The following is a 21,114-nucleotide window of genomic DNA, read 5'->3' on the forward strand; positions in this document are numbered from 1 at the left end:
TCCTGGCTCTTTTATTTGTTATTCCCCAAAGCCCCCGCGAGCTTTCTTGGCTACTCCTGCCTGTCTTTGTCAATCCTTCAGGCGACAGCGGCAGGCGGGCCCGGGCCGGCTTGATTCCATGACATCACATGCAGCTCCACTCGATTCCCGAAGAAGCCTCCTCCCCTCCCCTCCCCCCTCCTCTTCCCACCCCAAACCCCACCTGCGATTCGCGGGGTGGCTGCGTAAAGACCCGCCCGTCCTCTTTTTCTCCCTCCCCTCCCCTCCTGCGTCTCTTTCACTCTTTCTCTGCCCTCTTTCCAACCCGGAAGCGCTCCGCTCTCTCTCTCTCTCTCGCACGGTGGTGAGGAAGAGGAGGAGGAGGGAGGAGGGAGGGAGGAGGAGCAGGGAGGTCAGAGAGATTTGGGCTGGGCGCTTGGAGGATGCGGATCACCCAGATCCCTCGATCTCGGCTTGGCAGCAGCTTCGGCGATGCGCGCGGCCCCGACGGCGGCACCGGCAAGAACCGCGGGTGGACTCTGCTGCTTTTCCTGAGCGCACCTCTCCAGCTGATCGAGAGAAGATAAATCGCTCTCGGCGCTCGTTCCCAGGTCAGTGCAAAAAAAGAGAGAGCCATTCCTCAGCTCCCCCTCGGCTTCTCCTCTTTGCGCGGTCTCTGGTTTTCCACGTGGGTCAAGGCGGGGGACCCCGTCGAGAATCTCCTTCACAAGCCTGCACAGAACGGAACGATCCGTAAATAGTGTTTCTCAGGATGCACTTGGATGATATATTTCCACCCCTCCAACATCCTCTCTATCCCCATCCCTCCTTTCCTCTTCGGTGACCTTGGAAGGGGACTTGGGAAGGTGGGTGAACCGGACTTTCCCCCTGTGAGATCAGATGACCTCTTGCAGGTTTCTCGGCAGCCCCGACTCGGCTTGTGGCTAAGCCTCCGGACTAGGGTGGTGCTGGTCCTGGTGGAGCAGGGAGGGTGCTGGGGGGAGCAAGTCCACGCAAAATATCTGAAATCGCCCCTGGTTCTAAGAGAGAGAGAATGCCAACGTTAGACGGGCCCGCGTTTCGTAGAAAGCCTGCGGAACGCTCAGGAACCCCACATTTCCTTGGGGGTGAAATGATGGCCGGCAGGTATCTGCAAAGGCAGGCGCGATAACTGGGATGCATAATCTTGCGTGACATCCATCGCGCAGCCCAAGGGGATAATTTCGTCCTTGCATCGAAATAAAATCAAATGGATGCCGGGGATTTCTTTTTATTTATTTATTTTTTAAAAATAGTGTTTATTTAATTGATGCGAGTTTGCTGCTACCCTCCCTTGGGCCTTAGGAAGCGGCGAGCAATTTAAAAACACCGATACGTTAATTCAATCAAATAAGGATATACGCTTATTTAACGCCCATAATACCTTCTCTAGCCTATGTCTTCTCATTAGGCTTGGAACATCGAGATAAAGCATCGCCCTTCTAATCTATATGTATCCGTGAAGATACATATAGAGATTCCATAGAGATGCTTAAGAGATTCCATTGGAGTCTAGTCTAGACCATCGGGGGAAAATGCTCCCTGTCTCTTGTCAATTTCACTTTCAAGGTCCGCCTTTGTCTGCCTCCATCTTTGCAGTCCCGCCAGTTACTTTCCATCTTCCTTTAATCCGCTGTAAAATCTGCAAGCCCCCTTGCTATCCCTTCCACAATTTATACCTGCCGTGCCCTGCAAATAACGTCTGCGGGCTCGCTCCGATTCAGCTTCCTTCGCTTTGGTTATTCAGTAATTTGGCATCACTAGTTCTCCTTCCTAAAACAATCAGGCGGGCACTCTCAGGATACTGAACACACCTGCATGTATCAACAATTCCGACTGCACCTTCTTCCAGTAGTAAATATGCAATTGGTTGTTTTTGTTTTTCTAATGGGATCGGAGAAATTAAGCACTGCAACTGTATTAAAATGCTAGCTCGGGGATATAAATATGCGTAGGAATAGAAACATGGAAGCGAGCGAGGGGAACGGATCCACCAAGAAATTACGCCGGAGAAGGAAACTCTTAGTCCCAGCCGCTTTCAAAAGGCGCGTCCTCCTTTGCTTAAGTGCCGTGTGGATCCAGAAACAATCGCCCCTTGGCAGGCGCTGCCCGTATCAAAGGCACCCTTCTCTCCGGAGCCGTTTTAGCCTCTGGATTCTGTTGCGCGAGGTATTAAGGGCAGTGTTGCGTTAAGAAAGGAGGGACGGAGCGAGGGACACGAGACCCAGCCACCTGGGGCGTAATGATAACCGCAATTCAATTCGTGGACCTGAAAGGGGAATCTGGAAAGGACCCCTGAAATGTGTCAAGCCGGATTTGCAGAGAGGAGTCTTGTCTGGATACGACAGATCCGAGCTGGGGCGGCGGGAGTGTGGGGCTTGCGGAATTTTACGAAATTCATTTTGAACAGAGCTCGGATCGTTGGAGAATCTTTGTGTGTGTGTTTTGTTCCCTTCGCGAGAAAGGATAAACAAAGAAGCCTGCATTTTGTTGGCGTAAAAACGCGCGTGGGGAAGACTTTTATCGTAAGCAAGCGGCAAGCGTATTCCTGCGCATTCTCACACCCGCAATTGACAGATCGCTGTTTGAAAATGGGACTGGTGGGTGGGAGAGAGAGGAGATGCTCGTGATGGCGAAATCTTTGCCGGGTCCTGCGTGCAACGCATTTGCTAAAGAGCTCCCTTTGCAAAGCGGTAGGTGTGCGCGTGCGAGACAGAACCGGAGCGGCCCTTTCTATATATATTGCTTTTAATTCGAATCCTTCTCGTTGGTTTCGCTGTGGAAATCCACGAGACTAATCTGGAACAAGGGGCTCGCGTTGCTGCAGTTCCTCCCCTTGGTTCACAGGCTTCCTTAGATCTCTGTGTGAATGGAACAGTTTCTCCTAGCTCTGTCCTGCCCTCTCTCCTTTTTGAAACACCTAGCCTTTTTTATTTTTCTGCTAAGAAAGAAGTGACCCCCACTTCGGCGCGTCCTTGACCGCGGCGCACGCGTGTTTGTTCAGCCCAGTACTCACGAGTCTCTTGACCCTCGCGGGTTTTCGGATTGACCCGGATCGTGAGTGTTGCTGACTTCGAAGGAAGTCAATAATAATAATAAAAAAATCAACGGAATTTCCTCCCACGCAAAAGGCAGAGCGGGGAGGGGAGAGGGGGAGGGGGAGGGAGCCATAAGTATTCTGATACTTTCCTTGGAAGTAAGCTGACTTCAGCAACCGGCCTTCCAGGTAGGTGTGCTTATGATGCATTTGTGGACTTTTGCGGTCGCTAGATCGGAATTCACCGGCGTACGGCGACAGTTCCAGAGAAAGAGGAGACGGTTTCAGGTAGCTGCAGAAGTCCCCCATCTCTGTAGCTTGTTCTCTGGGCATGGATCCGCTTTCCAGGCATCCAGATCACATATTTTTGCCTTTTCTCCTCTTTTTTTTGGGGGGGGGGTGTGTGCCTTTTGGCTTAATACACAATGAGCTTCCATCTGGGCATTTGCTTCGCTTATGGGCGCGCGTCGATCTATATTGCTTTGGGGCAGAATCTGGCGGTTATGTCTTCCTGCGCGAACCCCACAGAAATGAAGGGGAACGATTTCCCGGAGGGTCGTGCGTTTCTTCGTTGCGATGCACTTCATTGTGTTGTGGGGGATGTAGAAGTTCCTGCCAGCTGTGTGTGTGTGTGTGTGTGTGTGTGTGTGTGTGTTTGTGTGTGTGTGTGTGTGTGTGTGTGTGTGCGCGCGCGCGCGGGTCATAGAGATTTAAGCTCTCGAGGTTCTATGAAGTGCGTATTACTCTATGTTTCCAACTTAGCCGTCTTCGCTGGGTTGTGTGCGGGTGTCTCCTTGCTATATTCGTCGATGTCGCTTTGAATCGAGTCAGTTTCTCCTCTGGGCAGCGAGAAGCGGCGCGTCTCCATCGCCCGCGCGCGTGTCACTTTCTCCGGGATTACTCCAAGACTTCCGTGACCCGGTGAGTGTGCGAAAGCACACCTTGCTTAGGCACGCACTTTCGAGAAAAAGATGTGTCTGTGACCCCGCGTGCTAACCGTTCCGCCACACTTCACGACCCAGTTAAACAGGAGCGAGCGCTCAATGGGGCTTCTAGTCCAACCGCTGGAATATGTTATCCAACGGGTTCTGGAGCAGCAGCGTTGCCTGACATTACCCTAGAGAGGCTGTGGATCCGGCGCACAGAGATTTCAATGCAAAGATGATTGTGGCCGCCAATCTACTCCCCCCCCCCCAACCGTCCTGGGTCACTGGGCCAATTTTTCGCTCTTGAAGGAAAGCCTCCACCGTCTGGTTTTTCTTTCCTTTTCACGTCGGCTTTCCAAAGCCGTTGATCCAAATAGCAATCCGAATGATCAGCTCCCTTTTGCTTCTAGAATTGATGGCGGTAGAAATGAGCAGCCCCCCAAAAAAAAATATTGGCTTCAGATGCCAGAAAAAAATGTGTGAGTGTGTGTGCGCGCGCGTGAATTTGCAGTGGCGCAGTGCCGTGGCTGACTACGGCTGACTTCAAACAAGGGGGCTATTCCAGGACAGTGATCACGGCGGTACCCATCACGCCCCCCACCCCACCCCATGCAAGAGGGAAGGTCTTTCCTTTGCTCCTCCTCTCATCGCTCTGTTCAGTTTTCTAAGGAAGCCCCCGAATGAAAAGATAGCCAGAGAGGGAGACCCAGAGTAAAGCAGTGACCTTTCCAAACTGTACAGTGGACCATCATCCTATAGATGCGAAATTCCTTAAGATTTCCAATGAATCATTCTTTAAATTACAGGGCAGCCCGCAATTCGGGATTAGTCGATAACAATCACGTTCAGTACAAACTGGGCTGTTTTGGCAAGTCTATGAAATCACGTTTTGTTTTTAAATGCTTTGTTAGTTGTAGGTATACTACTGACAAAGGTTTGTTCCAGGCTAATGAACCCAACCAAGAGGCTTCATTTAGAGTTTTAAATGGATGCCTGTACAGACACCTACACCCCTCTATGTGCATATGTAGACACACCGAGATATTTCCGAATTGCATTTAGCATGTATATAGTGCTTTAGTATTCAAAGTGTTCATCTACATAAGGAATGAGCAACCTCTGGCCCTGCGGATGTTGTTGGAACGTTTCTAACCAGGTCTAGTTAGCATGGAGCGATGGTCAGGGATGATGGTAGTTGTGGTCCAACAAACATCTGGAAGGCCAAAGGTTCTGCAACTCTGAGCTACATCCCCAGAACAATCTGCACAACAATCCTCTAGGTGGGCTGGTGCTATCCTGCCCACACTGAGGATAAAAGTGAAGACTGACTTGGTTTACAGGTTTGTTTATTACCTGGGAGATTTATTAGAATCTAGGATTTATTGGCCCAGTCTGTCTATCTTCTCTCTTTCTCATCTATCTGTCTGTCTGCCTGCCTGTCTGTCTCTATCTAAATAGCTTAAACAAGCACACCCACCAGATATTTAAAATAAATTTATTTCAGCTGGCTAACATGCAGGCCAGGTATAAGACTAACTTCTCAAGAAGGCCTGGAGCTTCAGCTGAAACCAAGAACCTTGTATCTCATATTGAAGAGAGCTCAGCCTTTCTTCCACATCCATTTCTAGAGAAGAGGGTGATTCAGAAATCAGGAATTCCTTCCTGTCTGTCATCTTTCTGCAGGCCTGGGAAGACCATGTGTTCACACCACACAAGGTTCATGGGTTCTTATTTACCTTGCACCACCATCAACCCTCACCTCTCCTCTGTTTTTGACACGACAGGTCTGAACAGCAGAGAAACATCAACAAAAAACTTTGAGGGCTTGGTCCTCCCCCTTCCCCCCAAAAAACTCTTAGGCCTGGAAAGGTGCCTAAAAGATTAAGCCAAGATTAATTTCTTTGTTCAGTTACAGAAACTTCTTAGAAAGCACAGGCCCTTCATGTACTATTCTAGAGGCCAGAGAATGTCTAGGTGTGTGTGGGGGATGGGGGAATTATTAAAAGGTATCATTTTGATTGACACCATGACACCATTCTAAGAGCATTATTATCTAAGAGCCGACGCATTCATAAACAAATCAATTTCAGGGTTGGGTTCCCAAGCAGGGTCAAAGGGCTGCTCTTAGAGGTACTCAAACCTTGCATTCAAGCAGCCACCGTGTATTTCCCCCCCCCAATGCATTCCTCTTAGCTCCTTTCAAGCTCATAACAACCAGAAGTACAAGTGCTCCGGATTCACACGTGGCAGCGAGCCCGCGGACACGACTCCCAATTCCACACTCGCGCAGAGCAGGTCTGAAGGAAAGGCGCCAGAATAAAAAAAAGAATTCGGGGGTCTTGAGGAGAGTAAAGGTTGAGAGATCTATTGCCTTAAAATCGACGCGGGGAAAGACAAGATCTTTATCTCGCGCCGGTTATATTTCCCAGAACTGCACGTTTCTGAAGACATCTCCGGATTCTTAGACATGTCTGCTCAGAAGCTTGAGCGAACGGGCCCAGGATTGTAGGTTTCAATAGAGAGAGCCTTTCTGAGGAATTTCTTTTTAAACACCTACTGCTAAGTGGGGGGAGCGCGCGAGAGACGCCGGCAGAGAGAAGCACTATGTGTCGGTGTGTGTGAGAGAGATTTCACCACCTCCTCTCTACGCGCGGTTTGTTCAAGTGCGCGTGCACACCACCGTGTGGACACAAACAAACAAGCAATCAAGCAAGCGCGCAGGGGTATTTGTTCTTTTGGGAAGGGGCTCTTATGGAGGGAGGGCAACAAGGTGCCCGAAGTGTGTATCTGTTGACTTGCAAGCTGGCCTGCGTGTTTGCAGGGGGTGGGGAAGGGAAAGGGGGCGAGTTGATGCGGTGATGGTTGTCGCTCGCTTAAACCCTCCACCCACGACGCCGCGCACACACCATCCACCAGGAAATCTTGTGGGATCTTCCTGGCTCCCAGCGGAGAAAGTGAAACTTAACTAGATCCAAAGCTCAAACTGACTGGATCCTAGGCAGCCTTGCAGTTTGCGCGGGGATGCGCGGGGCCGAAGGGAGATCCCCGTGCAGATTCTAGAAAATTAAAAACCCTTAAAAAAAACCCAAAACCCTAAGCGTGGCTTGCGACGAGGTTGTTTCTTACTTTTCGACTCCCCCTATTTCCGCACCGTCTTCTTTCCCTCTCTTGGGAATGTAGAAGGGGGAAGGGTCGCTTCCTGGACTGGTGTAGCCGGTTTGATTCTCCCGTATATCACTTTTGCTTACTTTTTAAACTGTCCTGAAGGCAGCGGATCTTTTAAGTTCAGAAAAGGATTTTTTTTTTGGGGGGGGGAATGGTGGGTAGGAAAGAAAAGAAAAGAGAGACTGTATATATTTTCCTTTAGGCCACCTTCCTACTCACCAACCATCTGCCCCCCTTCTCAAATGGGCCTCTCCCCAAATTTTATTCTAGAAGTCAGATTTCTAGAGGTCTGAAAGAGGGTCTACCCGGACCCCGCCTCCCCCACGTCTCTCCCGATCTCTCGAGATCTTCAGAGGGAAGCTGGCCACCACGTCGGTGGCGGTGGAGGAAGATCTGGCCTGCGTGGAAGATCTGGAAGATCTGGCCGAGGCGTTATTTCGCTTCCTCTTTTTCTCCCTGCAATACGCACGAATTTCCAGTTTTTGACCCGTCAGGCTTGGTACTTTCCAGGCTTCCACAGTTGGCAGAGAATGGAGAATCGATGAAGAAAGAAAGAAAGAAAGAAAGAAAGAAAGAAAGAAAGAAAGAAAGAAAGAAAGAAAGAGGGAAAACGTTATAGGAAAAAGCGCCAGAAAACCAATGAGAACGAAGGGCAAGCCAAGTTGAAAGCGATGAAGGGGTTATCCTCTCTCCGCGCTCAGACAGGGGGGGGGGGGAGCAGCCTTGCAGTCTGAATTAAGCATCTGCGAAGTCCCGTTGAGTTCAGTGGAAGCGCCGTAGCACGTGCTCGAACCGCTCTCCTTTGCCATCCCTGAGATCCACGAGGCGGATGCTCTTTTGAAACTTTGCAAAGCTGCTACAGTATTTCCTTGATCGCCGGCACCACCGAGCAGGGCTGGTCTAGGGGTGTCAGCGCCTCCACAGGGCAGGCAGACAGGCAGGCAGCAATTCCAGACAAGCTGATCTGAGAGTAGCCCCCCTCCCCATTGAATTCAATAGGACTTGCTTCTTTTGCGTTAGGCAGGCACTGTCAGGCTCGCTTGGTGTGACTCCTGCGTTAGGATCGCGCGGCTGAGCCGAAGCCCTCGGTCCAGGCTTGCAGAGCTCACCAGGGTGCGCGGAAAGGCGACCCCTCCTCTTCCCCTTTCGGGTGTTTGGTTTTGATCGACGTTTCGGGCGCTGAACAACCGCTCCCTTTTGTCCCCCGCCCCCCCCCCCGGACAGGGATTCAGGGCTCGCCTGTTTGGGTTCCTTTTGCAGAGATTGTTGTGTCTCACGTCTGTCTTCGCCAGGGAAGCGTGCGCCGTCCAGCCGCTTTTGGCAAGGAAGAAGCGACGCGCCCTTTTCTCCCGACCCCCACGCGCAACAAAAGTTGTCCCCGAATCCTCCCACTCCCGGGGAACCCGAGTTGCTTTGCGATGGGGTGGGGGGCTGGGAGAAGAGAAGCCTTCACATCTCAGCCCTGGGCCGTGTCCCTTCCATAACCCTCCGATGCCTCGCTCGGGGCTGTTTACACAGCTTTACCTGCGCTGCGCTGCTTTCCCTGTCAAATCCCAGCCCAGTAAACGTAACATAATCCTATTCCAGTCAATTGTATGCGGGCTAAAAGCAGTTCGGCGACGGGATGAAGTGTGTGTGTGTGTGTGTGTGTGTGTGTGTGTGTGTGTGTGTGTGTGTGTGTGTGTGTTGCATGTGTGTATGTGTGCTCTCCGAGCCCCCCTCCTTTCTCCCCCAGCAAGGAGACAGGGAAATTCAGACCAGGTGCCAGTAATCTAGAAGGTCACAGAGGAACTCGGAGAGGCCAGGCGGTTTTGCTCTCTGTCAGCTAGCCCCGAGTTCTTTGGGACCCCTTTGCTTGAATGAAGGACACGTGCTGGGCATGCAGAAGACTGCAGGTTCAATCCCCGCCCTCTCCACCTACAGGATCCCAAGGACCAGGGAGGCGACTGGAATATAACACCCCCCCTCCCTTTTGAAAGCTGCTGTCCGTCAGAATAGATGCTTTACTGGTCTAACTTGGCTCGTGATAAACAGAACCACATTATTTTGTTAGCTACCTGATCACACTAGATCCGGCCCTTCTTGGGGGGGGGGTGCATGTTTCTTCTTTAACATGCTCAGTGCTAGTTACAGGTAAGGTAGCCGTGTTGATCTGCCGTAGTCGAAACAAAACAAAACAAAATAAAAAACAAAACACAATAAAATTCCTTCCAGTAGCACCTTAGAGACCAACTAAGTTAGTTATTGGTACGAGCTTTCGTGTGCATGCACACTTCTTCAGATACATGCTGAGTGCTACAGTCCTATACACACTTAACTCGAGAGCAAGTCCCATTGAGCCTGTTGGGACTTTACTTGCGAGGAGGCGCGGATAGGATCGCAGTGCTTTCTTGCTGAGCCATCTTCTTAGCTAATCAGAAGTCAAGCTCATTAGAATCAGTGGGGCTCACCCCTCCCTGGTAAGTGGGGTAGGATTGCAGTGCTACTCACACTGGCTGGTATAAGGATAGATCACCCCCATCAGGAATAAATCACACACACCCCTTAGAGATTGTCTGAGGTCCTGGCACATTGTTTTATCCCGGATTAGTGAATAAGGAATAACTGCTGGTTCCCTACTGATGCATCACTAGTGAGCATGAACAGTGGCGTAGCGTGGGTTGTCAGCACCCGGGGCAAGGCAAGTAATTTGCGCCCCCTAACCCGTGGATTTGCGCCCCCTAACCCTAACCCCCAGATGTTGCGCCCGGTGCGGCCGGCCCCCCTGCACCCCCCACGCTACGCCACTGAGCATGAAGACACTGGATCTGTGTATGAAAGGGAAGGGGCAGAAACTCCGACTTTCCTTAAATTCCTGTATTGCAGGGGGTTGGACTAGATGACCTTTGGGTCCCTTCCAACTCTTACGATCCTATGTCTTTTGGCATGGTGGTGAAATGTAAAAGAGAGTTAAGAAAATGTCCCAGGCTAACTGACCAGCATTAAATTAGCCACCCCTGCAGTAGTATTGATTCTGGATCAAGTAATTCGGAGCACACTCAGACTGGAATGTGTAAACCACCCCCCCTCCCTCAGACCTGGAATATCCTCCTCCCACTGAAGTCCGTGTACAACCTATTTATTTGAATGAATCAGCATCACACACCCGGCTCCTGCAGTTGCTGCACCGAGATTCTTAAAAAATAAAATACTGCACATCTTTACCGAAGTTTTCGTGACAAAACTCCCATAAATTTTAATTGTTGAAAACTGCAGAAACGTACTACGCAGAGCAAGGCGGAAATAATTATATTTATTTTTTAAAGTAACAAGCACGCAACTGCCACCCACGCAGAACCAAGTAGGAGAAGGCCTTTTATGTTGCTAAACAGTATAAAATGCCCAGGTATAGTGAAATAAGGGTCTTTTTTCCATTTTTCAAAAGAGGTCTTCGGTTATAGCAAGAACTGGTCGTTTTGCAATCTCAAAAAGTTGATGCAGCTGTTCAGCTAGAAATGTTCATCGATTTTGTTTGATTTTTGTGTAGGTTTTTTAAAATAAAGATTTTAGGGAAAAGATATCAGGACTATCGAGAGAAATAGGTTCCCCTGTGTGTGTGTGTTGGTAGGGAACAGGGAACAGTATCTCTGTGTCATGTTGTGGTCATCTGTGTAGTCATTGGCTGGGAAAACCGGCTCTCCTCATGGTCTCCAGTGCGGATCGGTTTGAAAGCTTTGGCGTGAGAGAACTTTAGGACCTGATCCGCGCAGGACGGAGCAGGAGAGTTCAGTGGAGGTCAGATGTCTGGTAAACGAACGGTACTGTGGCTTGTGGACCTCGTTTTGCTGCAACGACCCGGATGGTTGCTTGTGTTTGAAATTAGAATCAAACTGCATTGAACTCAATGGGACTTGCTTCCTGAAACTGTTTTCTTCAGGATCAGACTATGCGCAAATAAACAGGCACTTCCGTTCGCCTGATTTTGTTGCACTAAAATTTGTTTGCAGTCTCCGAAGCAGATGTGCTTTCTGGGAAGTGAGTTTAATTTGGTTCAGGAGAAAGTTCTTAGGATTAGCGGTTTAGGGAGCGATCCTACGCATCTCTACTCAGAAGAAAGTCCCATTGAGTTAAATTAAGCTTGCTTCCAAGTAATAAGATCGCACCTCCAGAATTTCAGTTTTGATGAACCTACCTTGGCACTATCTGGTGGGTATCTACCTACTTGACACGGAATATTTCAAACCAAAACAAACTCTTCCCGCGGAATTAAGGGGGTGCGCTAAAATGTTTTTAATTTATTTATTCACGTTCGAATGGCCCCCTCCATTCCTGAACTCTGACCGTGGTCATTACTCCGAAGTAATGAGAATGAGGGCTTAAGGTGGGTGGGTTATGGAAGCAAAAGAGATGTCAGAAGCTACCAGCCAAAGCTCACTTTATCTTCACAACAACCATGTGAGGCAGAAGAGCGACTGGCCCAGTTTACCGCAGAGCCTAGGGCGAATCTCAACTCTGCTCGCCTCCTCCAACCACTACACCGCACTGCCCTCTCCACTGAGCAGAATTGCGCTTCGCTTGGGAATGAACAGGACTCTCCATCTGAGAGCCAGTAGGTGAACATGCACCACACGCTTACAGCATTCCCCACCCAAAGAACCCTGGGAACCGTATTTACCCACTACGGAACTACAATTCCCAGCACCCTGAACAAACTACAGCTCCCAGGATTCTTAGGATGGGGGAAAGCCATGTGCTTTAAGTGCTTAGTGCGTCTGTAGCCCGAGAGACGCCGGGAGAGCGTGCGCGACCCCTTTTTCACAAACAGTGCCCCATTTATCCTCGCTTTCCCTTCGAGCTCAGCTTCGCCTGGCTTCCCCCGGCTCCTTCTTCCTTGCCAGCTGGAAATTCGGCCTCTCGCTTCTCCTCCCTGCTCCGCCAGCAGGGGCTTTAATTGACAGTTTTGCCCTAATAGGAGCTCATTGTTGGGAGCAATTAGCAAAGCAACCAGTTTGGAGAAGGAGAGGGGGAGACGAGGAGGAGGAGGAGGAGACGGGGATGGGGGAAGAGGGGCGTTTAATTCGATTTGAAGGTGAGGGGCGTGTGCCTGAGATCCCGGCCCGCGCTTGGTCGATCTTTTCCAGCTGAGAACGCGGGGGAAAGCCAAGGCGAGGGGGCTGCTTCGGGGAAAAAAAAGAGGAGTAGAGCGCAGAGAGAGAGAGGGCCCGTAGCCAAATGTTAATGAAGGATATAGGAACAGCTTTGGCTGGCGACGCAAAGGGAAGGAGAGTGGGAGATTAATTCGCTCCAGAGCGCGCCGTTTAGAATTCGAATTTAGTGAAAGTGCCCAGGATGGACCACTCCGGATCTGCTTTAAGCGGATCTTGGGGGCCAATCAGAGATCCCAACTTGAATAAAATATTGTGGGGGCCAAGGTAAGCCCTGCCCCGCACAACCGATCACATGACACAACGCACACGCACCATTTGAATGGCAATGCCGATTAACTTGGGGGGGGAGGGCGGTCCTCTCAAATATTTTATTGTGGGGGCCGAAGCCCCACGGCCCCTAGGAGTTGGCTCCTATGGGCCCCATCCCTTCCCATCTTTCTTTGAGCGTTTGCTCGCAAGTAAGTCCCATTGAGTTGGATAGGACAGGCTCCCACGCCACTCCGCAAGGCGTGTATCCAGATGTGTAGCCTTTCTTGGCGGGGGGACGACGACAACTAAACTAAATCCCAACTCATTAGACACTCCTAGACACATTAGACACTTCGAAGTGCATCCCACGGGCAAGGGAATCTCCCCGAAAGCCGAGAGGAGACTGAGATCGTCGTGTTTGCTTTTTAAATAGACCGGTTCAGTTTCGGTGGCTCAGGCTACCTAACTCCGTCTGTGTAGGGACGGGCAGGGGAGAGGTTTTGGAGAAGTTACGGGTGAGTGTTTGTGCAGGAAAAATGCCCCTCGAGAAAAAGGGAATTCCCCTCGGAACTCCGGAGGATTTGGCAAGCTTCGCCTTTCTCTAATGGAAAAAAGGTGCGTCTGTGAGTGATGAATAATCACTCGGAGGCGGCAGTTCTACACGCGCTCCTTTGACAGAAAACCCCACTCCCACCGACCTCGGTGGGACTTACTCCTGAGTAAAAATGCAGATGTCTTTCTGCAAACCGATTTTTTTGCTCGCATTTGGAGAAGAGCGCGCGACTGCGTCTTCTCCGCGCTTAGGAAAGCGGGATAGGATTCCCAAACAAAACTAAACCTCCATGTGCGCTTATTCCGTAGTAGACTAAGTCAGAAACTTGGTCGGATTGAATCTAGTTTATATATGTTGAGAAGTTTCCCCTGAATAACATTTATGTGGGGAAATTTGGGGCGCCACTTCGCGTTAATTTGGCCTTCTCTTCGCTGTATATACCTAGAAAGGTTCGCCTGGGAGTCAGTTTTACTGAATTTAGAGTCTCTCTCATCTGCAGCGCGCGGGAATTTTCAAACCGTCTTACTCTAGAGGAGTCCCATGGACGTCCGCCCGACTCAAGCCAGATAGAATAAATGCAATTCTGTTAATAGCCTGGGAAACGCATTCGGTTTGCCTGGTCAACAGATCTATTCTGCTCCTACCTTTAGCTACCTGGAGGAAAATAAGCCACACTTTCTGCAGCGCACTGCCTTACTCAGAAGTAAACCGTACTGAACTCAACGGGATTTACTTCTACGCAAAGAGTATCTCCTCAATCTGCATCCCTTCGAATGGTGCTCAATGCCCTTGCGCCTGGGCGCCAAAATAAACATCAAATAAATGTATATATGACTGATGTCGTGCAGGGCTACCGCTTTTAGAGGTCGGAAATGAATACGATTGTCTTGCCAACTTCCCTTCCATTCTCTTGGGTCTCCCAGTGGTCCCCTTCTGAGCACGTGCAGAGTGCCTTATTTATTTATTTCATTTGTATCCCCCCGTTTCTCCAAGGAGCGCAAGGTGGCGCAGATACTCCCCCCCCCCCGCTGTTATCCCCCCATCAACACTGTGGGGTAGGTTAGGCGGAGAGTGAGCGACTGGTCCAAGGCCACCCAGGGATCTTCGTGGCCGAGTGGGGGATTTGAACCCAGGACTCCCGGGTCCTAGTCCAGCACCCTAATCATTGCACCACCCTGGCTGCCCTGACTGTCACCATTCCGCATGGCACCCCTTACACCGCGGAAGCATAATTGGATTCCTGAACCCCCTCGCTTGAACTCAGTGGGCATTCTGTGTGTGTAAACACACAAACACTGGGGGGGGAAAGGATTTCCAGGCGGACCTCAGCTACTCTCCAACCTACCCACTTTTCTTTCTAATTGCATCATTTAAAGGACTTCTTCCCAAGCCCATGCCCTTGTAGGATCCAGGATGATCCAAAGAGCATTCTGACCCGGTGTGGCGAGGGTAGTGTAACGTCTGTACGAGGAATCCCTCTTACACGTGTATCCAGTGCTGGGAACCATAGCGGGACTGCATTGAATGGCTCCTTCTATTTCCGCCCTCCCCACCCCGGTCACGCTCCTTTGGCCCCTCCCGGATGGGCACAATGGCCGTGACGTCAGCCCTCAGTGGCGTCGGCCAGGCTGGCCCAGGAAAGGGGCCTTCGGCAGAGCAGCCTCCCAATTACAACCGGTCAATCCAGTTACCAAGAGGGGAGGGAGAAGAGGAGAGATCTGCTCGCAATAAACCCCCCACCTTTACAGCAGCAGGCACGGTCGCTCCAGGTTTCCTCCGTTGCTGCGGTGGCTAAGAGGTTCTGGGTTCGAATCTACACACCCACTGAAGAGCTACTTCCCTTCCGGATAGAGGGCCGAGGGGAAGAGTAGCAATAATAATAATAATAATAATAATGATAATGATGATGATGATGTCCCACCTAACAGGGCTGTTAGTTCATTGCTTTTTCCTGCTACGCCTTTTCTGCAGCGCGCGCAGAATGCGCCGCCTCTGATCCTCAAAACAATTTTGCAAGGTAGGCTAGGCTACGCACTATGCATTTAAAACACATAATCTCTCCCCCCAGGAACCCCAGGGGAACTGTAGTTTGCCCTGTCACAGAGCTATAATCCACAGCACCCTTAGCAAACTAGAGTTTCCAGGATTCTTGGAGGGAAGACATATGCTTTAATGATGCTGAGTACGCGGCCTTGGTCCCAGGCATCCTAAATCTTATTTGGGAGGGAGAAGGCGGCGAATAACAGCACCCCAAAAAAGCCCTCCCCTCCCCAGAAGCTGATATTATGCAGAGCTTGGGACCTTCTTCAAACAAAACTATTCTTTACCTGTTTTATCTAATACAAAACCTAGCCTTCTGGATAAGGACACGGGGAGGAGCCATTTACATTTTGCCTGGAATACTTTTAAAAGTGACCAAAGCTGAACATTTTTAATCGTCTTACCTTTTTAAAAACGATTACAATTAATATTTTAAGTGTCCCAAGAGAGTGTGCGTTGAAAGATCACTTCGTGCGCCCCTCCAAATACCACGTGGGGATGAACAAAAAACAGGAAAGCAAGCCCTTCGATTAATCAACTTTATACACTTTTCATTTAATCATTTAGTTGGGACAAGATTCCTCTGCGCCTGCAGCTAGGGACTTTTTACTCTTTCTTTCTCTCATTACTCCTGTTTTTAAAAATAATAATAAAAACGCAATCCTAACCATGTCTACGCAGATATGTCCTATTGAATTCAACTGAATTTACTCCCCAGGGGTTAGAATGGCAGCCTAAATCGGGCGAGAGCACTGGGTCAAAATTATTATTTTTTTTGAAGGAAAGGTGTCTCCCTTCCTCCAGAAAAAAAATAACCCCATCCGCCAACCTTTCTGCGTCAGTTATAGTTAGAGATTCACATGAAATGGTCTGGACAGATTTTTTCCCCACAGTGCAGTTCCGATTCATGCAGGAATCTCGCAACTGTGAATGAGGCAAAAATGTTAAGGCACTTTTAACTGCCACAAAGAGTTAGCAAAGGAGAAACATATATAGAATTGGGCCCTTACTTTCGAAATGGGTAAACAACAACAATAATTCAAGTCGTCTTTAGGCAGGCGGCAAACATGTTTAATGACACTAATCGCAGATTCCTGCTTGCTCTAAAGTTTTTTTTAAAATTATATTTTAAAGTGAGCATTATTTGTACGTTTCCGGGCTGCGATCTACAAACCATGGGGGAAATTCTTCTAAGCTTTACTCTGAGTAGACCCATTGAAATTAATCAACACGCCTAAATTCGGTCCATTAATCTCAAACGGGTCGGCTCTGAGTAAAAGTTAGTTGAATGCCACCCATTGCGATTCTTACTCCGAAGTAAGCCCCACTGTATTCAAGGGGACTCGCTGCTATCAAGGGTGCATAGGATCGTAGCCTCAATCCGGAGTCAATGACTGAGCGTCGGGAAGATTTGGGTCTGCCCTGTCGGCGCCTGAGGATTACTGGTAGCTGCGCTCAAAGAAGGGATTCCCCCCCTTTTTGGTTAGGAAAGTGTTAAATTACGCCCCAAGCAACTCCTAGACATCTCTGATCATCAAAACAGACTGGAGATGCAAATCTGTCAGTGAAGGCAAAAAAAAAAAAAAAAAAGGGAAAATAAATCCTTGAACCCGATCCACAAACCAATTAAGCTGAAACATTAGGACTATCTCCCCGCACACTTAACTTAAAACTGATGTAGTAATAACTTTGGTGGAACTTCCATAGACTTCCAACGGCGTGGAGGCTACCATCCTCTGCGCATTTACGCACAAGCAAAACACATTACGTTCAAGTGGGGCTTCCCTCTGTGAGTAAGCACGCTTACTCTCGGCCTACATTAACACTCGTGAAACCAAATGCTTTCGCTTAACTGGGTAGTGGATCCTGCGAAGGGATAGCAGTACAGCATTAGATCTCTCTCTCCCTCTGTGTATCTTATCCACACACACATATTTTTTTACATTAAAAACAACGTCCAGTACAGGGACAATGACCACAATTAACAGAGCTCTCTCTATATATATATATTTAAAAATGCAACTATTAGCATTTCAGGAACAAAGCCAATACTCGGGTCCCTTGCGCATATTTTAAACACTTGTCTAATTCTTCCCAGCAACAGTTTGACTTCCCCCAATTCAACCCAATTTATTGTATTGCAAGGTATGCGCGAGTGGGAGAAAGGGCGACAAGAGAAGACGGGTGGAGCCGGGGTGGGGGAGCAGCGGAAAGGAAGACGATGCAACTTGTTGCGCTTTCAAAGAGAACAAAAACCCCACCACCACCCTTCAAAATAAATGCTCAGGGCGAAAATAGCTCCTCCGGGTTCTTGAGTTTGAATGAACCACTAGGGGATGCAATGGCTCAATGGAGAGAACGTTGAGAGAGTAGTTAAAAGTTCGAACGCCAGGCGAGCAGCCAATCGCTGACGGCTTTGGCCAGCAGACGGCTCTTGCTGCTTCCTGATTGGCTCTGAGAGTACCCCTTCCTTTCTCCTCCAGCCCCTTTCATTTTCGCAAGCCAAGTGGCCCGTGGAGGAGCTCAGGGGCCGAAGCCTCTCCTACGGCTCAGCCTTCGCCTCTTCGGACCGATGCCGGATTATTATGGGGCAGTTAATGGCTTTGAGAACTGAAGTCCACAAGTCAAATCCATTCCTAAGTCCCCCACTTTCAGACTTTCTCCCAGTGGCTCCCTTTCACCTGCAAGCAAGAACCCTAAACTCAGCTCCCTTCGGGGATTACATTGATATTTCCTCAGTTCTGTGCTCCTGAAAGAGGCTCGCCCCTTGCCGTTTCATTCTCGGCAGACCGCGAACGGGGGAAAAAACACGTGTACTCAGTGGCGTAGCGTGGGGGGTGCAGGGGGGGGGCCGCACCGGGCGCAACATCTGGGGGTTAGTGTTAGGGGGCGCAAATTCACGGGTTAGGGGGCGCAAATTACTTGCCTTGCCCCGGGTGCTGACATCCCACGCTACGCCACTGCGTGTACTCCTTACTTGCTAAAGTCGAACTCGCCATTCTTTTAAATATTACCCCTCTCCGTTTGCCAAAGCACACCAGGGCTAGCTTGAGCTGATCAACTCTCACACGCACCCGCTTTGTTTTGCGTCTGAACAGCCCACGAAGTACTAAATTCGCCCGTTTTCGCTCACTTTCATCTGCTCAGAAATAGAGGCTAACTCGTATCCCAATATAAACAGCTACCCAGTTCAGTGTCCTTACATTATATGGTGCCCAGTCCTTCCTCTGAAAGGATGATCCAATAAAATAAAAATCATTAATAATAATAGAGGGCTGATTCCTCCCCCCCACCCCCCAAATCATCAACTTATAGGAACTCCAACTTGAGATGGTTAAGTCTTTCTCCCTCGCCCTCAAAATGAGTTTATTTCTTTCCGGCTCCGGTACGCGTGGGTGGAGGGGAGGTGTGTTTTCTTTTGGGGGGGGAGGAGGAAGAGGAGGGGAAGGGATCAGCCCTAGTTCGCTTTCTTCCTTTCCCCCCTCCCTGCCCGTCCCCCTGTCCCTCCTCGTTCAGGGACAGACTCCACCCCCTCCCTGCTGATGACACTGGAACCTCCTTAAGTTCTGTCTCGCCGCAGCTGTCTGTGGATACTGAGCCGGCTGGCGCCATCCTGGTTCTTTCAGAAATAATGCCTTCTCTTTAAAAAGAAAAAAAGAAAAAAAGAAAAGCAAAAGAGAGAGAGAGAGAGAGAGAGAGGGAAGGAAGGAAGGAAGGGGGGAGGGCAGGCGAGAGGTGGAGTGAAATGAGGAGGACGATTTGAGCCGATCAAGTTTTCCCTGGCTTTTTCCGCACAACTTTTCCGAGGGTGCTTCTGTATTCATTTTTTCTTCCTTTCTTGTCTTCCTTCCTTCCTTCCTTTTCGGGCTCCTCGCACCCCGTAGTTTCTCCTCCCTTTCTCGTTTCTTCAGCATGCTCTTAGAAATAGCATTTTAAAACGTCCGCCAAGTTTTTTTCTATTTTTTGGGGGGCAACGCTTGCTGGTTTTTGAAAGGGGGGAGGAGGAGGAAGAGGAGGAGAGATGCTCCCCGCCGCAAAAAGCAGCCCCCACCGACCAACGCACTCCAAAACAACCTAAAAAAAAGAGGGGGAAAGGAAGGCGAGAAGAGGGGGAAATTAATCTCTTCAACAAACCAGAAAATCAATACAAGAATAAAACAAAAGCGAACTTCTCACCGCCGCTTCTGCAGGTGAAATTGGCCAAACAGGAGACTTTGCGGGAATCGGTGTATTTCCTTCTTTCTTTTTAAACCTGAGAGAGAGGCGAGAGGGTAGGACAGCGCGGCAGCGCAGGCTGAGAGCTCAGGGATCCCTGCGGCCAATTTCCCCGCGAGGCTGCGGAGATCGAAAGAGAAAGAAGCGAGATGGTGCCTTCGCTGGGCGGATAGGTGAGTCGCGAAGACTTGTTTGAAAAGGCGGGAGGGGGGGGAGAGATAAGAGAGGCACAGGAGGTGGACTTTTGCAGAGATCTCTTTGGCGCTTGGGGAGGGGGGCGCATTTTCTGTGCGTGTAAATGAAAAAATTAATCCAGTGTTTTAAAAGTTTTTTAAACCAAGTTTTTTCTCTCTCCCCTCTCCTCCTTTCTCTCTTTCTCTCTCTCCTTTTGTCTCCCCCCCCCTTCCATTACAGGTGATCGACCCAAGGCAGGCAAGCTCTCTCCGAGAAAAGGAACACTCCTCTTGCCTCTCGTTGCTTTGCAGGCTCTCCCGGCCCCCCTCTCTCTCCAGCCACCCCCACCCATTTTGGGGGAGATGGTTATTTAAGCAACACCTTTTCCCTGCACCTAGACACACTCCAAATCTCTCCCTCTCTCCAGTCCTTCGGGCGACTCACTTTGACGAACTTTTTTTTGTGTGTGTGTGTTTAATTAATTCAGGTGTTGGCATTTGTGAAAAGCGATTTCCCCAGCTCGTTGTCTCTCTCTCCCCCCTCTCCATTAAAAGAAAAAAAGATTTTTATTTTTTTTGCACTGGTGTGTGAGAGAGAGAGAGGGGAAGAGAAGAGAGAGAGGCCAGAAAAAGCCTTCGTTGCAACCGACCAACTCAAACCCAGCCGCCACTGATCGTGAGAACAGGATGGAAGTAAGCACGGATCAGCCCCGGTGGGTAAGCCACCACCACCCGGCCGTCCTCAACGGGCAGCACCCGGACTCCCACCACCCCGGACTGGGCCATTCCTACATGGATCCCACGCAGTATCCTCTGGCGGAGGAAGTGGATGTACTTTTTAACATCGACGGGCAAGGCAACCACGTCTCTCCGTATTACAGCAACTCGGTTCGGGCGACGGTGCAGCGCTACCCCCCGGCCCATCACGGTGAGTGCCAGGATCCTAGCAGATCCCGGGGAGGGCGACCGACCCGTTCTCCCCTCCTCTCGCTTGCTTGCTTGCTTTCTCTCTGCCTTCCCTCCAACAACTGCTACATTTTGACAGCCAGCGATGAGCCCCGGAAACTAGACAGAGAAAGCAGGCGCGCGCTCTCTCTCTGCTCTTTCTGCATGCTTGGTCTTCTAAACTGCTGATTTAATGCAAGCCCCAAAGCCATTAGCAACTGACAAGAGAGAGGATCGTTTCTGGGAAATACCAGGTCTGTGTCTCTCGTTCAGGCTCGGCCTTGTCCTGGTGGAAGAGGATGAGCTCTGGGCCTCTTTGCAAACCAGCCACGCTCACCGCGTGGAAAGTGCTCCTTGCTGCCCCGATCCTGTAGCATGCTTTTAAAAATATTACTCGGGAAGCAAAACTCTCCCCCCCCTTTTTTTGGTTCAACGGGATTTTCTTCCCCAATACGCGCGCACTGGGTTACAGGCTGCGGTCGCGCCAGCTTCCCTTGGGATTTCCTTCCTTCCTCCCGTGTAAACGTGTCCTAAGATGTGCCGAATCCCCATTATTTGAGGAGAAACGTCCCAATGGCCTCCGCGGAACCGGCTTGCACACGCAAATCCGATTTGAACTGCAACCCGGTTGCAGCCACTACTAACC

The 21,114-nt window shown here is 50.0% G+C and overlaps 1 protein-coding gene across 13 annotated transcripts in view; it reads left to right on the forward strand.

Moving 5' to 3' along the window:
- The first annotated feature begins 408 nt into the window (after positions 1–408).
- GATA3 (GATA binding protein 3) overlaps positions 409–21,114 on the forward strand; it is a 76,396-nt gene continuing 55,690 nt past the window's right edge. For 2 of the 13 annotated variants that reach the window (XM_081210291.1, XM_081210285.1), the window contains exons 1-2: positions 18,696–19,523; positions 19,765–20,451. In XM_081210291.1, coding sequence (XP_081066417.1) covers positions 20,211–20,451 — 241 coding nt within the window. In that variant the 5' untranslated portion in view covers positions 18,696–19,523; positions 19,765–20,210. The other 11 variants (XM_081210293.1, XM_081210283.1, XM_081210287.1 and 8 more) reach the window with 10 other exon arrangements.

Source organism: Podarcis bocagei (assembly GCF_964188305.1).
Source record: "Podarcis bocagei genome assembly, chromosome: 10".
NCBI classification, from domain to species: domain Eukaryota; kingdom Metazoa; phylum Chordata; class Lepidosauria; order Squamata; family Lacertidae; genus Podarcis; species Podarcis bocagei.